Source organism: Bactrocera tryoni, chromosome 3 (assembly GCF_016617805.1).
Source record: "Bactrocera tryoni isolate S06 chromosome 3, CSIRO_BtryS06_freeze2, whole genome shotgun sequence".
Taxonomy (NCBI): Eukaryota; Metazoa; Arthropoda; class Insecta; order Diptera; family Tephritidae; genus Bactrocera; species Bactrocera tryoni.
In genome coordinates, this window is record NC_052501.1 from 74,712,400 (window position 1) to 74,726,313 (window position 13,914).

The 13,914-nt window shown below is 35.3% G+C and overlaps 1 protein-coding gene across 2 annotated transcripts in view; it reads left to right on the forward strand.

Moving 5' to 3' along the window:
- The window catches only part of LOC120771911 (proton-coupled amino acid transporter-like protein pathetic), a 41,924-nt gene extending 32,741 nt beyond the window's left edge, over nt 1-9,183 (forward strand). For both annotated transcript variants that reach the window (XM_040100197.1, XM_040100198.1), the window contains exons 2-7: nt 2,623-2,702; nt 2,860-3,088; nt 5,046-5,167; nt 5,264-5,803; nt 5,887-6,131; nt 7,833-9,183. In XM_040100197.1, coding sequence (XP_039956131.1) covers nt 2,623-2,702; nt 2,860-3,088; nt 5,046-5,167; nt 5,264-5,803; nt 5,887-6,131; nt 7,833-8,002 — 1,386 coding nt within the window. In that variant the 3' untranslated portion in view covers nt 8,003-9,183. The remainder of the gene's footprint in view (nt 1-2,622; nt 2,703-2,859; nt 3,089-5,045; nt 5,168-5,263; nt 5,804-5,886; nt 6,132-7,832) is intronic.
- Nucleotides 9,184-13,914: the final 4,731 nt, after the last annotated feature.

The following is a 13,914-nucleotide window of genomic DNA, read 5'->3' on the forward strand; positions in this document are numbered from 1 at the left end:
GGTGGGTGGAATTGTATCAGCTTTACTTGGCTACCATTCTCTTAAGCAGAATTAACTCTGAAAGACACAATACCTGAAAAAACTGTTATGAGTTTCAGTATTACATATGAATATATTACAAGAAATACTCACTCTTCTATCAAATAATAAATATTAAAGTATTAAAAATGTTTAGCAAATATTTAATTTAGGCTTTTCTACGAGTATTTGCGTATAAATACTCAAGCTTATACGTTACTCATTCATCATAATGAATTAGAGCGTGTGAATTTCTTTGCATATCTAACTATGTACTAAGTTTAAATTTCTCATTTATAAAATTTTTCAATACCACCTCCCATCAGCGTCACGTTGGCAGTCATTAACGAATTTTATTCAGTATCTAAGTAAATGCTTAATATTTTGAACCTGTACTTAAATTCATTGTAGGTAAATAATGCCTTTACTTCGGATTTATATTGAAATCGCCAGTTGGACTTTCGTTTTCGAAAAAACGAGGGCAAAAACAATTAATATTTATAAATGATTTCTTTGGCATTAATTGCATTTTATAGTATAAAAAATATAGCTCGGTATTTGATAAAATAGCCATTCATTAGAATGAAAAACTGATAACGCAGTCTGAATGAAGTAAAAAAGAAAATCGAATTACTGCAATTGTTTAGTTGTCTGAGACATTTTTTATTTTTGAAAAGCATGCTTACAATATAATTCGTCTAACAAGAATTCGATAATAACAAATTTTTAATTCAATAAATAGTTTTTATAAGCCAATGCTTTGAAAAGATAAAGAAATTATGGCTTTAACTATGCGAAACTGTCGAAATTAAAGTATGGGCAAAAAATAGTAAGACTTTTAATTTTAAATTTAGCGCGAAACCCCATTCGTCGAATTTTTTTTTTTTAGGTTGGTACGACTATTAGTGACATCTTTGTCAAATGCCACATCAAAAATCATAAACATTAGTGTTTAATAAACGCTTGACTTTGTGAAGTACATACATATTCAACAAATTTTGTGTACCGAAACTTTCAGAATGTTGGAAAAGACCTTCGCTACAATGTGTTTCGTTTTTTATTGGTACAAACTACACAAAGAGGGGCGCGTTGACGACGAACCACGTCCAGGACGACCATCAACATCAACTGATGATCAACATCAACTGATGATCAACATCAACTGATGATCATCACATCAATAAAATAAAGGAATTGTTGCTTGAGAATCGATTAACAGTTATCTTACAGAGATCTTACAGACACCGTTGGAATATCGGGAGAATTAGTGAAAACCATTTTTCAAGATCATTTGGGCCAAAGAAAATTGAAAGCACGATTGGTTCCAAAATATCATATTTTTTCAAAAAGCAGCTCGTTAACGTCTGTGAAACAATGCTTTCCGACTACCAGGACGATATGAAAAATATTATTACTGACAATGAGTTTTAGATCTCTGCTTACGACCCGGAAACAGACGATCAATGGGCCAGATATCGTGGCAAAGAAGAGCCTAGTCACGTCGAAGCAGGTCAAAAATCAAGGTTATGATGACTTTTTTCTACGATTACCGAGTTGTGGTGCACTCCGAATTCCTGCCGACCGGCCAAACTGTCAACAAGGAATACTATTTGTTTGTTATGCGTCATTTGCGCGAAGCTATTCGTAAAAAGAGCTCGTAATTATGGGCCGCCAACTCTTGATTTTTCCTCCGCGATAATGCAACGTCGCATACTGCATTGATTCTTCGTGAGTTCTTCGCCAAATTTTGAACCAATATCGTGCCGCAACCACAGTATTCGCCTGATTTAGCTCCGTGTGACTTCTGCGTATTCAGCAAACTCAAACAACCGCTCCGTGGAAACCGTTTTGAGTCAATTGTAGACATTAAACGTGAATCGCTACGCGCACGGAGAACTATTACGCAAATTGACTTTAAAAACTGTTTCGAGGATCGGAAAAAAACGGTGGCACAAGTGTATTGGCGCCAAGTGAGTTTACATTGAGGGGACGCATAGATTTTGTAGAATAAATTAAGAATTTTAAAATTACTTGTATGAACAAAGTCTTAGTATTTTTTGCCCACAGTAGTGGTTCAAATTAATATTTTTTCCCACCCGTATTCATTAGCTGTCAAAATCAGCTGCTTTGCTTTTAAAGTATTAAAATTAGGAAAAAAGTGCATATTGAATATTATTTAACAAAATTTTATTATTTTTATTCATATAAATGGTGACGATTTAAAAAACAAGCTCCTAAGCTGATTTCGCTGTAACCATATAACTTAGAACATCCCAGAGAGGTAAAGGCTAACATTCATATCAGAGATAAATATCTATAATAATAAAATAAAATATCTAATACAAATTCTATATAATTTTTGTACATACTATGTATTAAAATATTTCGAGGACTAACCCATCAAATTTCGCAAAAAATGTCATTGCGCTGCCCTCTTTTTAAGAAATCTAAACAAAAATTTTTTTTTTTAATATTTAGAACTAAAATATGAAGCTACGTACATATATAAGCTATTATAACTTCAATTTTATTCAAATAAGAATTATTGTATCTAATTTAATAATCTATCTGATTAATAATTTTTTTCTATTCAATATTTTGCAGATGGCGGATTCCACCACTTCAATACCAACTTCCAAAGAAAAGTCAAATTCAGTATTTACACTGAATGATTTCAACTCACGGTGAGTTAATAAACATATTTTAGATGATTTTTGCAAATTTTGTAAAAAGAAAATATTTCGCTCATACGCTTGATTCAGTTTGATTACTGTTTTTCTAAATTTCTTAACAAACAAAACATTCTTTCAATCAAATGAAACTCTTTACTAAAAATTTCAGCACCCAGCTAACCGAAAAGGCACAGCTTGGCGATGAGTATAACCCAGCGGATCATCGTGACCAAGTCAAGGGTCAAACGACAGGTGGCGCATTAGCGCATTTATTGAAAAGCTCATTAGGCACCGGTATTCTGGCCATGCCCATGGCTTTCTACAATGGCGGTTTGCTGTTCGGCATGATTGCCACGTTGGTGGTCGGCTTCATTTGTACGCATTGTGTGCAAATATTGGTGAGCATGTTTTTCATTATTATTTAATTTATTTTAACATAACTAAAGCCAAAAGAAATCTATAGAAAATAATTAAATTGCACAAATTTCCAAGATTTTAGTTCTATTTCAATCCAAACTAAGTAAATATTTCATGAACCTTCTCAAGAATGTTAGGAGCCAGCATGTTTGGGCTACCGAAACGCTAATACATTGATAGATTTAGTGTTGAAACTACACATTCTCCCCGCCGTGCTGTCTCATAACCCCTATGTGTAAGAAAGGTGGGAACGATCACACATACAGAAGGGTTTCGGTTAGATTATCAGTTAAGAAACTCATAGAAGCTTTAACTGAAATCTCATAGAAACTTTAAACGAATTCTCTGCTAGCGCTATTGGGTAATTAACCGATGTTTTAACCAATAGTGAGCCTGCAGAGCCCGTTTACGGCTTTTTTATTCCGCTAATTTTCTCAAAATGCCTCTGACAAATGAAGGCATTACACGAACGAGAACAGAGCAAGCTTTGCTTAAAATTAAAATAAAAGTTTGACTCTTGCCACCTTTTCAAAATATTTCGGTGATGACGCCACACGTCGCAATCTTGACCTTACATTCCTTAAAAAAGATTATTCTTTATCCCATCTATTATCGTTATTGGCCTAATCTACACGATTTATATGCCAGATATTGTATCAGTAAAGACTATAAGAAATGTTTTCCTTAAAAAAAAATTTCCAAATTACCGAAAATCGGCAAAAATGTTCATTTCGGTCATTTAATTTTATAGCTACATTTATGGCACGCGTTTTGTTGTTTTGCCATGTCGTAATTCTTTTTTTTTTTGTCATGTCATAAGCAAAACCTGGACTTTATTGATAGCAAAGCAATATTTATTGTCTCAGAGTTGATTTAGCCCCCTCGAAAGAGTTTTATTTTGCCAGTAAATATTTATCACCACTTTATGATTTGTTGCTAAGATTACCTGAAAGGTGGCATTATTTAAAAACACATTCCAATCATAAATGCATAAAGTTCTATTTTATAATACTAAATACTCGTAAAGAAATATTTACTCGAAGTTCAGTACACTTTGTTACTGGGCCAACCAAACAGAGGTTTTATCGTACGCCGGCGATTATTATCACTGAAACCGGACAAAACACGTGAACCAATGCTCTCCATATACATACTTCTTTTTATCATTCAGAATAGGATATTTTGCAAGTTAGTTTCCATATTAACGATTTGCCTTAAAAGTTGTAGCAAAGTAATGTGTGTATGGAGCCGCTGTATGGTAGGAAGCAGCTAGCCTGTGTGCCGCACCGTCTTAACTTATGTTAGGTGCACCCCCTCCTGACCTGATTGTCATACAGTGTGCTGTTGCTGCGGAATGACTGAATTTCCGATAATGATGTGAAGGGTTCTAGATGATAGGATCATGTATAGGTGGCAGAACCTTTGGGAAAATAGTCCTAATGGTCGACTAGGAGGTGCACCCCCTCCTGACCTGATTATCATACAGCGTGCTGTTGCTGCGGAATGACTGAATTTCCGATAATGATGTGAAGAGGAAGGTATGTCTAAGGAGCAGGAGGCTTCTAGATGACAAGGTGATGTGTAGGTAGCAGGATCGTTGGGACAATAGTCCTAATGATCGAGTGACCTATAAGTACATTCGGTACGTTGGGTTTGTTGAGAATATCCCAGACTTCGGATTCTGTCTGAGATGTTAGCGGTGTGTTCTCCACAAGTCGGAATGCCGAATAGTTAAAGTCGTTTGCGCGTGAATTGTATAGGCAGTGAAGGCGTTTAACTTGGAATTTGGGTAAGCTTCGTGATAGTCCATTCCTATACTTCCCTTGACATCCCTTTGTAGTCATTTTCATATTTTAAGCTACACTTATAGTATTCTTTATTATAGGAAGACCGATTATTTATTTACACAGCAACTATAAATGTCATCTTCACTTGCAGGTTAAAACATCGCAAGATATTTGCAAAGAAATCAGAGTACCTGCCTTGTCATTTGCTGAGACAGCCGAGAAGGTTTTCGAAAACGGACCAAAACGTTTGCGTTCATGGTCAAATTTTGCGAAGTAAGTATTTGCTACCATATTCTCTTAATTGATTAATAATGGACTACTTTAAAATTAACCTCACATTATCTCTCCCTCTTTCACACTCTTTACTAGGCAATTCGTTGACGGCGGTCTGATGGGCACATACTATGCCGCCGCTTGCGTTTACATGGTGTTCATTGCCACATCATTTCACGACGTGATCAACTATGACACCGGTCTTAAATGGGATGTGCGCATTTATATTGCGATTGTTGTAATACCCTGCCTGTTAATTGGACAAATAAGGGATCTAAAATGGCTTGTACCATTTTCAGCTATGGCCAACATATTCATTGTGGTCACATTCGGCATTGTGTTATACTACTTATTCAGCGAGCCTTTGGTGTTCGAAGATAAACCGCTGATAGCGAAAGCCACACAGCTACCGCTCTACTTTGCGACTGTCATCTTCGCCATGGAGGGTATTGGCGTAGTTATGCCCGTCGAGAATACGATGAAGAACCCACAAAGATTCCTTGGCTGCCCCGGTGTGCTCAATACTGCTATGATTGTGGTAGTGTCATTGTATGCGGTAATCGGTTTCTTAGGTTATGCACGTTATGGCAGCGATGTACTTGGCAGCATTACTTTGAATCTAAAGGAAGGTGTACCGTAAGTATCAAACCCATACAGCTATATATAATAATATTTGAAAATTACTTATAACGTCTGCTTTTATTTGTTTATTTATGTAGTTTGGCTGACACGGCGAAATTGTTGATGGCCGTTGCCATACTGTTCACCTATGGACTGCAGTTCTACATACCCAACGAAATTCTCTGGAAAAAAATTAGTCACAAATTTAACGAACAACATCATAATAGAACACAAATACTTTTACGTACCGGTATTATATTGATTAGTGGTGGTGTTGCTGCAGCTATACCTAATCTGGAACCATTCATCAGTTTGGTGGGCGCCATCTTCTTCTCACTGTTGGGTAAGTTCTATATGCATTTTCCATTTTTATACCCTGAACAGGTTATAGTAAGTTGGACACAAGGTTTCTAACAAAGTCCGTTGTGATTTACGTAAGTACCTCCCTGCGAAGATCTAACCTCACGGTGTTTTATTTTTCTAGAAGCACGTAGATCAATACAATGCTATGATCAGCGCCCCAAAGCATAAATGCATTCAGCACTCATACCTTGGAGAACCAAAGTATAAATACATTTTACACGTACACTTTGGTTCCAATTGTTTCAGGAGGATAGGAACACCTTAGGGGCCTTCTTCGGGTACGAGGCCGATCTAAAACCTCTGCCGTACTTTGGGTTCGGCACCCGGCCGCAATGCGACTCCACATTGGACTGAATTTTTCAACCCTGCCTGCCTTTAGGTTTGAACCATAGCCACCACGAATCTCCACCAAGTGCCTAACCCAATAAGCAGATTGGAGTAAACTCCATGGGATAACTGCCCCCTGTAGTACCAAGTTAAAGTCTCTGGAATACCTTGTAGCTTTTGCTACTAACAGTTGAGCCCCTAGAACTCAATGACTGGTGACATTTGTCTCGTGAAACAAATGCCTTATACCCGGAATAAATATAAAGCGTATAATAATTAATTCAAGATGAGTATTATAGTAGCACTATTTCTGACATAGACTATGCTGACATTTCAAAGCAAGCCCAGAAAGAAAGACATAGTGCATATGGATTTTAGTCGCCTTTTACGACAGGCATGCCTTACCACGGGTAAATTCTAATCTCTACCCGCAGGGGGAACAAGGTTTCTAACAGTCAAAAAGAGACGTCGAAGATCCTTTAAAAATATTTACATATACATACATACAGACGTATATAAAAAATCAGCGTGATGAGCTAAGTTGGTTTAGCCACGTCCGTGTATCTGTCCTTCTGTATACATACATACATGCGAATTAGTCCGTCAGTTTATGAGATATCGATTTGAAACTTCGCACACGCCTTTTTCTCTTCAAGAAGCTACACATTTGCCGGATCCGTAGATATAGGATCTCTATAGCATATAGCTGCAATACAATCATACAAACTGAACAATCGGATTCAAGTGCTTGTTTGGAACATTTTTTATTTGACAAGATATTTCGACGAAATTTGGCACAGATTATTGCCTAAGCAAATGGTGCAGTATCCAAAGAAATTATTCATGTCGGACCATTATACATAGCATATACATAGATGCCATACAAAATGATAGATTAAATTCAAGTTATTGTATGAAATATTCTTTTATTTCTCAAGGTATCTTCAAAAAAATTAACATGCTCTATTGTCCAAAGCAATAATGGCAATCTTCGAAGAAATTTTTCATGTCGGACCACTATAGCATATAGCTGCCATACAAACTGAACGCTCCAACTCAAGTCTTTGTATGAAAAACTTTTGTATTTGTCAAGGTATCATCATGAAATTTGGCGTACATTATGAGCCAAAGCATCGCTACATTCTCCAAAGAAATTGTTTAGATCGGACTATTATAGCATATAGCTGTCATACAGCACACCGATAAAAACCCGAATAATAATCTATTTATAACCTTTTATGCTATATAAAATGCACCGGCGAAGGCTACATGTTTTTTTATATTGTATATTATATTTATATACATTTTTTTTCTATTTTTTTTCAAAAAAATAATTTTCTATACATTTTCACAGGCATTTTTGCGCCCAGCGTGTGTGAGACGGTTTACTTGTGGCCCGATCGTTTGGGCTGGTGCAAATGGAAACTCTACAAGAACATTTTTTTGGCTGCCTTTTCGATATGCGCTCTGGTTGCTGGCTCAACAGCAAGTATACATGAAATCATCAAATTGTACACGGAATAAGTTTTAAGATTATTACTAGTGCTTAGTATAAGTTTGAAAGTGTTTAGTCTTAGGAGTATATGTGCCAAACAAGCGCCAGTTAAGGTGCTTTAAGCATAAATTTTAAATAGGAATTTTAATGTTTGTACATACAATAATCCATTGTTAAGTACCTGTGATTTAAATGTGTGAACGTGATTCGCTTTTTAAGCAAATTTAGTGCTTAATGACAGTATTTAGTTAATAGCAAGTTTCGAAAAGGAGTTTAAATTAATCTGAAAAGCCTAGCCAAAGACTGTATTGTTTCAGGCGTGGTCTTTGAGACGCTATATCACTGCTTGCATGCCTTGTGCGTTGCTCTCTTTTCAAAAAATTGCATGTAAATGCAACAACAAAGTTCTCGTGTTGAATTCGTAAAAGAGATAGTATCAAGCCTCCCAATTTGTTTCATATTTTAGAGCAGTTTTACTATTGTGAATAGTTCAATAGACAAATGAAAACACATACTATTTTTTAAGACTTAACATCAATTATTATTTGTTTTTTAGTAAACTAAGTGGTTACTAAAACGTTTTTTTGACGCATAAAGCAGAATTTATCCACCAAGTAATAAACCCAAGACAAGAGCGCATGTGTGAAAAGTAGTTTGAACAAATTTTACGAATAGTTAGAAATTGTACGATAGTTTGTTGTTCGTTCGATTCGCTACTCTACAACGCTAGGCGAATCGAAGACGCTTGAGCATCACAGCGAGTAACTAAAATGTCAATAATAAAAACTCTGCGAGAGTCCTAACAACCTTAACACGCTAAGTGTCAAAAATTATAAGAATGCTAATGAAAGCATGAAACAGGTAGTAGGTCGTAAGGCAAAGGTTAGGTCGAACAGAAATTTATTTATATTTATTTTTTGTAGAAAAGTTAATATAATTAATAATTATTATAATTGCTATTTTAGAAACTTTGTTGTATCATCAATATTAGTTTAGCATTTTCGTTAACTGTTTTGAAGAAGCAAATGCGATATTAACTTTTATCAATGTAGTTATTAATTCAAAATCACTGAAAATATATAAGTTTTTTAAACATTTATGAACAGTTGGATTATTCACCTGTTAATTTAAGCTAACAATAATAAATTAAAAAAAAAAAATTGTAAAAAAGTATATTTACTGTGGGCAAAAAATATTAAGACTTTAAGGGGGTATTCTGGTCTAGAAGCATGAATTTCAGGTAATTTTTAAAGTGTCGTAAAAAAAGGCAATTCATATTTTTACTATACATTTTTTATTAGTTATTTGTTAATTTTAGAAGAGTACAGAAAAAAGTTAAAAACTAAAAAAAGTAAAAAATTTCAAAAATTATGAAAAATTATGAAAAAGAGGGAAAATTTTTTTTTCACAAAATGGCGACTGCCTGAAAAAATAATTTTTTTGAATCACTTTTTTTGACTATTTCGAATTTTTTAAAAATAATAAAAATAAAAATATTGGTGATGGGGTTAGTTCCAACCATAGACAAGCCTATAAGGAAGACTCTATAAAAATTTCAAGTAAATCGGTACAGTAGAACCTGAGAAATCGTGGGTATCGTTCCGAAATAAAAAAATCCACTTGCACACATATTCCTGAATAGTTAGACTTTGAAAATAATGTATAAAAAAAAATTAAATTTTTTTTTAATTTCTAGACCAGAATACCCCCTTAACCCCCATCAACATCAACTGATGACACATCAATAAAATAAAGGAATTGGTGCTTGCAAATCGACGACGAACAGTCAGAGATCTTACTGACATCGTTGGAATATCGGTAGGATCAGTGAAGACCATTTTGAAAGATCATTTGGTCCTAAGAAAAGTGAAAGCACGAAACGTTCCAAAGTCACAAAATTTGTTCGAAAAACAGCTTGTCAACGTCTGTGAAACAATGCTTTGCTACTACCAAGATAACATGAAATGTACTATCACTGGCGACGAGTCTTGGATCTATGCTTACGACTCGGAAAAAGACGAAGAATCGGTCTAATATGGCAAAGCTGAAACGAAGCCGCGAAAACCACGCCAAAGTAGATCAAAAATCAAGGTTATGTTGACAGTTTTCTCGCCGAATTTCTTCCGACCGACCAAACTGCCAACAAGGAATATTATTTGAGTGTCATGCGTTGTTTGCTTGAAGCTATTCGTAAAAAGAGGCCGGAATTGTGTGTTGACGGTCTTGGTTTAAGACCACGATAATGCACCGCTGCATACTTCATTGATTCTTCGTGCGTTTTCGCCAAATTTTCAACCAATATCGTGCCGCAATCACCGTATTCGATTGATTTAGCTCCGTGTGAGTTCTGGGTATTCAGCAAACTCAAACGGTCGCCCCAGGGTAAACGTTTTGAGTCAATTGAAGACCTTAAACGTGAATCGCTCCGCGCATTGAAGGCTATTCCCGAAATTGACTTTAACAACTGTTTCGAGGATTGGAAAGAACGTTGGCGCAAGTGTATTAGGGCCAAAGTACAGTACTTGTCCAATAAATTACGAACGAAAAAAAAATTTAATATTTTTAATATAATTTAATAATATTGAATATGATTTAATACAAAAATAGTTTGAGGGAGCTTTACTATTTTTTGCACATAGTAGTATATGAATAGTATGTACACAAGTACTTAAGAGGAAATAAATGGCGTACAATTGTTATTATTCAATTAATTATTAATTAAATTATAAAAAAGAAATAATGATGAAGAATAAAATGCAAATAATATGCTTTCAAAAGTATTTTATATCTTTATATAAATCCGACAAATAATAAAAATTTGTATGTAAATATTTTCTAAACCTTAAGAAAATTAATTTTTTAATACCGTCCTTTATAAAACTATAAGCGGCTTAAGAGCAAGCTGTACATAAAAATTTAACAAAGAAGCTCGACAAAAATTAAGTTCTGTTAAAGCTTAAAAGCCATATTATATTTACTTTTAACATAATGTAATAATAACAGCGCATTGAATAAGCAATATGTTATAAAAGGTTAAAAAATGGCAAGGTCATAGCTTTAATTGTAAAAAACTGTTGCATGTAAAAAATAAAAAATGACACTATTTACTAAATAAATATTAACTATATGTATAGATATTAAAAAATAAATAAATGCAAGTAAGTTGCGGACCTTTTTTTTATACTCTCGCAACAAAGTTGCTAAGGAGAGTATTATAGTTTTGTTCACATAACGGTTGTTTGTAAATCCTAAAACTAAAAGAGTCAGATATAGGGTTATATATACCAAAGTGATCAGGGTGACGAATAGAGTTGAAATCCGGATGTCTCTCTGTCCGTCCGTCCGTCCGTGCAAGCTGTAACTTGAGTAAAAATTGAGATATCATGATGAAACTTGGTACACGTATTTTTTGGCACCATAAGAAGGTTAAGTTCGAAGATGGGCAAAATCGGCCTACTGCCACGCCCACAAAATGGCGGAAACCGAAAACCTGTAAAGTGTCATAACTAAGCCATAAATAAAGATATTAAAGTGCAATTTGGCGCAAAGGATTGCATTAGGCAGGGGCGTATTTGGACGTAATTTTATTGGAAAAGTGGGCGTAGCCCCGCCCCCTACTAAGTTTTTTGTACATATCTTGGAAACTACTATAGCTATGTCAACCAAACTCTATAGAGTCGTTTCCATCAGGCATTTCCATATACAGTTCAAAATGGAAGAAATCGGATAATAACCACGCCCACCTCCCATACAAAGGTTATGTTGAAAATCACTAAAAGTGCGTTAACCGACTAACAAAAAAAGTCAGAAACACTAAATTTTACGGAAGAAATTGCAGAAGGAAGCTGCACCCAGGCTTTTTTTAAAAATTGAAAATGGGCGTGGCCTCGCCCACTTATGGACCAAAAACCATATCTCAGGAGCTACTAGACCGATTTCAATGAAATTCGGTATATAATATTTTCTTAACACTCTGATGATATGTACATAATATGGGTGAAATCGGTTCACAACTACGCCTTCTTCCAATATAACGCTATTTTGAATTCCATCTGATGCCTTCTCTGTATAATATATACATTAGGAACCAATGATGATAGCGGAATAAAACTTTACTCAAATACGGTATTTGAAAAATATGTAAATGACGGATAATGAAATCTCGATTATCACCTTATCATGCGAGAGTATAAAATGTTCGGTGATACCTGAGCTTAGCCCTTCCTTACTTGTTTTGTTTAACATTTCACAGCGCAACAGCTGCGGGAAAGTTCTTCTGTACGTATAGTCATCGCCGTCTAACTTTAGGTACAAGAAATTAACAGTTTCCACGTGGTTAGACCATAAGAAACTGTGTAAAAACATGGTTAGTATCATGGAGAACTTAAGTCGTAGGGTTGATCCAAAAATCGATGGATCATACTTGGATAGATATTTGTGCTTTGTGTTACCCACAATCTCCTTATTGTGCATCACTTCATAGATGGACGAAACGCTTCGTAGCTCACATCAAATTGATTAAGGCGGTCAATATTAAACCCAACCACTTCGTTAGGTTCTCCAAAGGTATGCGTACTGGATATTTCAAACTCAGTCCTGCAAAACCAGGCAATAAAGAAGAAAGTGACAAGGCAATTCTATATCGCCTTCCTTCATACAACAAAGAGCGTCCGACAATGGAGAGCCTATTTGCGTAAATGTATTTATTGTTTCTGTGACTACATGCGACAAGACGCTTCAGGCAAGCATTAGAAGTGATCGGCATAGACTCGCTTTCTTTTTAACCTCCTCTACCTAAGTTCAACGAGAATTGGAAATATAGGTTCCAGTCAATATCCGTTTATGTGAAAAATTATTTTTCACTTTTAATTTCATATACCCTAAAACCCCCTAAAACTATGTTTTTTAGCTTTTTAAAACATATTTATAACTAACCGCCTATGGCATTTTTACTTTCTTTAAGGATGTGTTTGAAAACATTTGTCATTGACTTGACAGCATGGAAAGTTAAAGCTTTTAGATGCACAGTTTTAGGGGTATTTTTTTGCCTATCAAACTGTTGATTATTTTGTCAATATACACACAAACATACTTGTCAATATACACACAAACATACAACCAAACCAGTTGAAGCTAATAAAAGCGTTATAAAATCAACCAAATACACCGTTGTCCAGATATTTGTTGTCTGGATCATTGAAAATGTTTTACACGACATCGACAATTCTTGAACATAAGAATAAATACCTTAAGAGTACGACTTATGCAAAGCTTTATCCTGTTATGCTCATTGGCGTTTGATTTGTATACTGACAGTGACAGATTTTGATGAAATGAAAGTTGTCTTATGTGGGAAGTAGATGTGGTTGTTGTCCGATTTCGTCCATTTTAACAGCGAGTAATAGGAATGGCTGTATAACCGCACAAAGCAAATTTCATTGAAATTGATAAACAAGTTCTGAGATATAGGAATTCACCTAAAGCTGGACGATGCCACGTCCATTGTTAAATTTTTACACCATCTTCTGCCAAGGAAATTTGATGCACGTGGCGTATTTATTCAGTTATCGTCGGTGAGAGAACTGGCTGTTACCACTGGCGGGCATAGCGTGTTGACTTGCTGTGTCACCAGCGGCCATACCTCGGCTGTAAAACGAGCAGTTCAGAGTAGTTGCAGTGCTATTGCCAAAACTTGCTTTGCAACGTAAAAGTGCTACAGTCCGTGTAGACTCAGACTTCGAAAGTATTGAAAGCGTAAATACAACGAAGTCTTTGGAGCCTTTTTTTGAGCGATTGTCAAATTGTGCGGGATCCAACGAGAACAAACCATTTTTACGGCCAGATGTTCATGCAATATCGAATGTATGCTGGTGGGAGAAATGCATAGGCATGCCTCTATCTGAAGGTATGTTACATGACGGTCTTGCATTATCAGTTCACG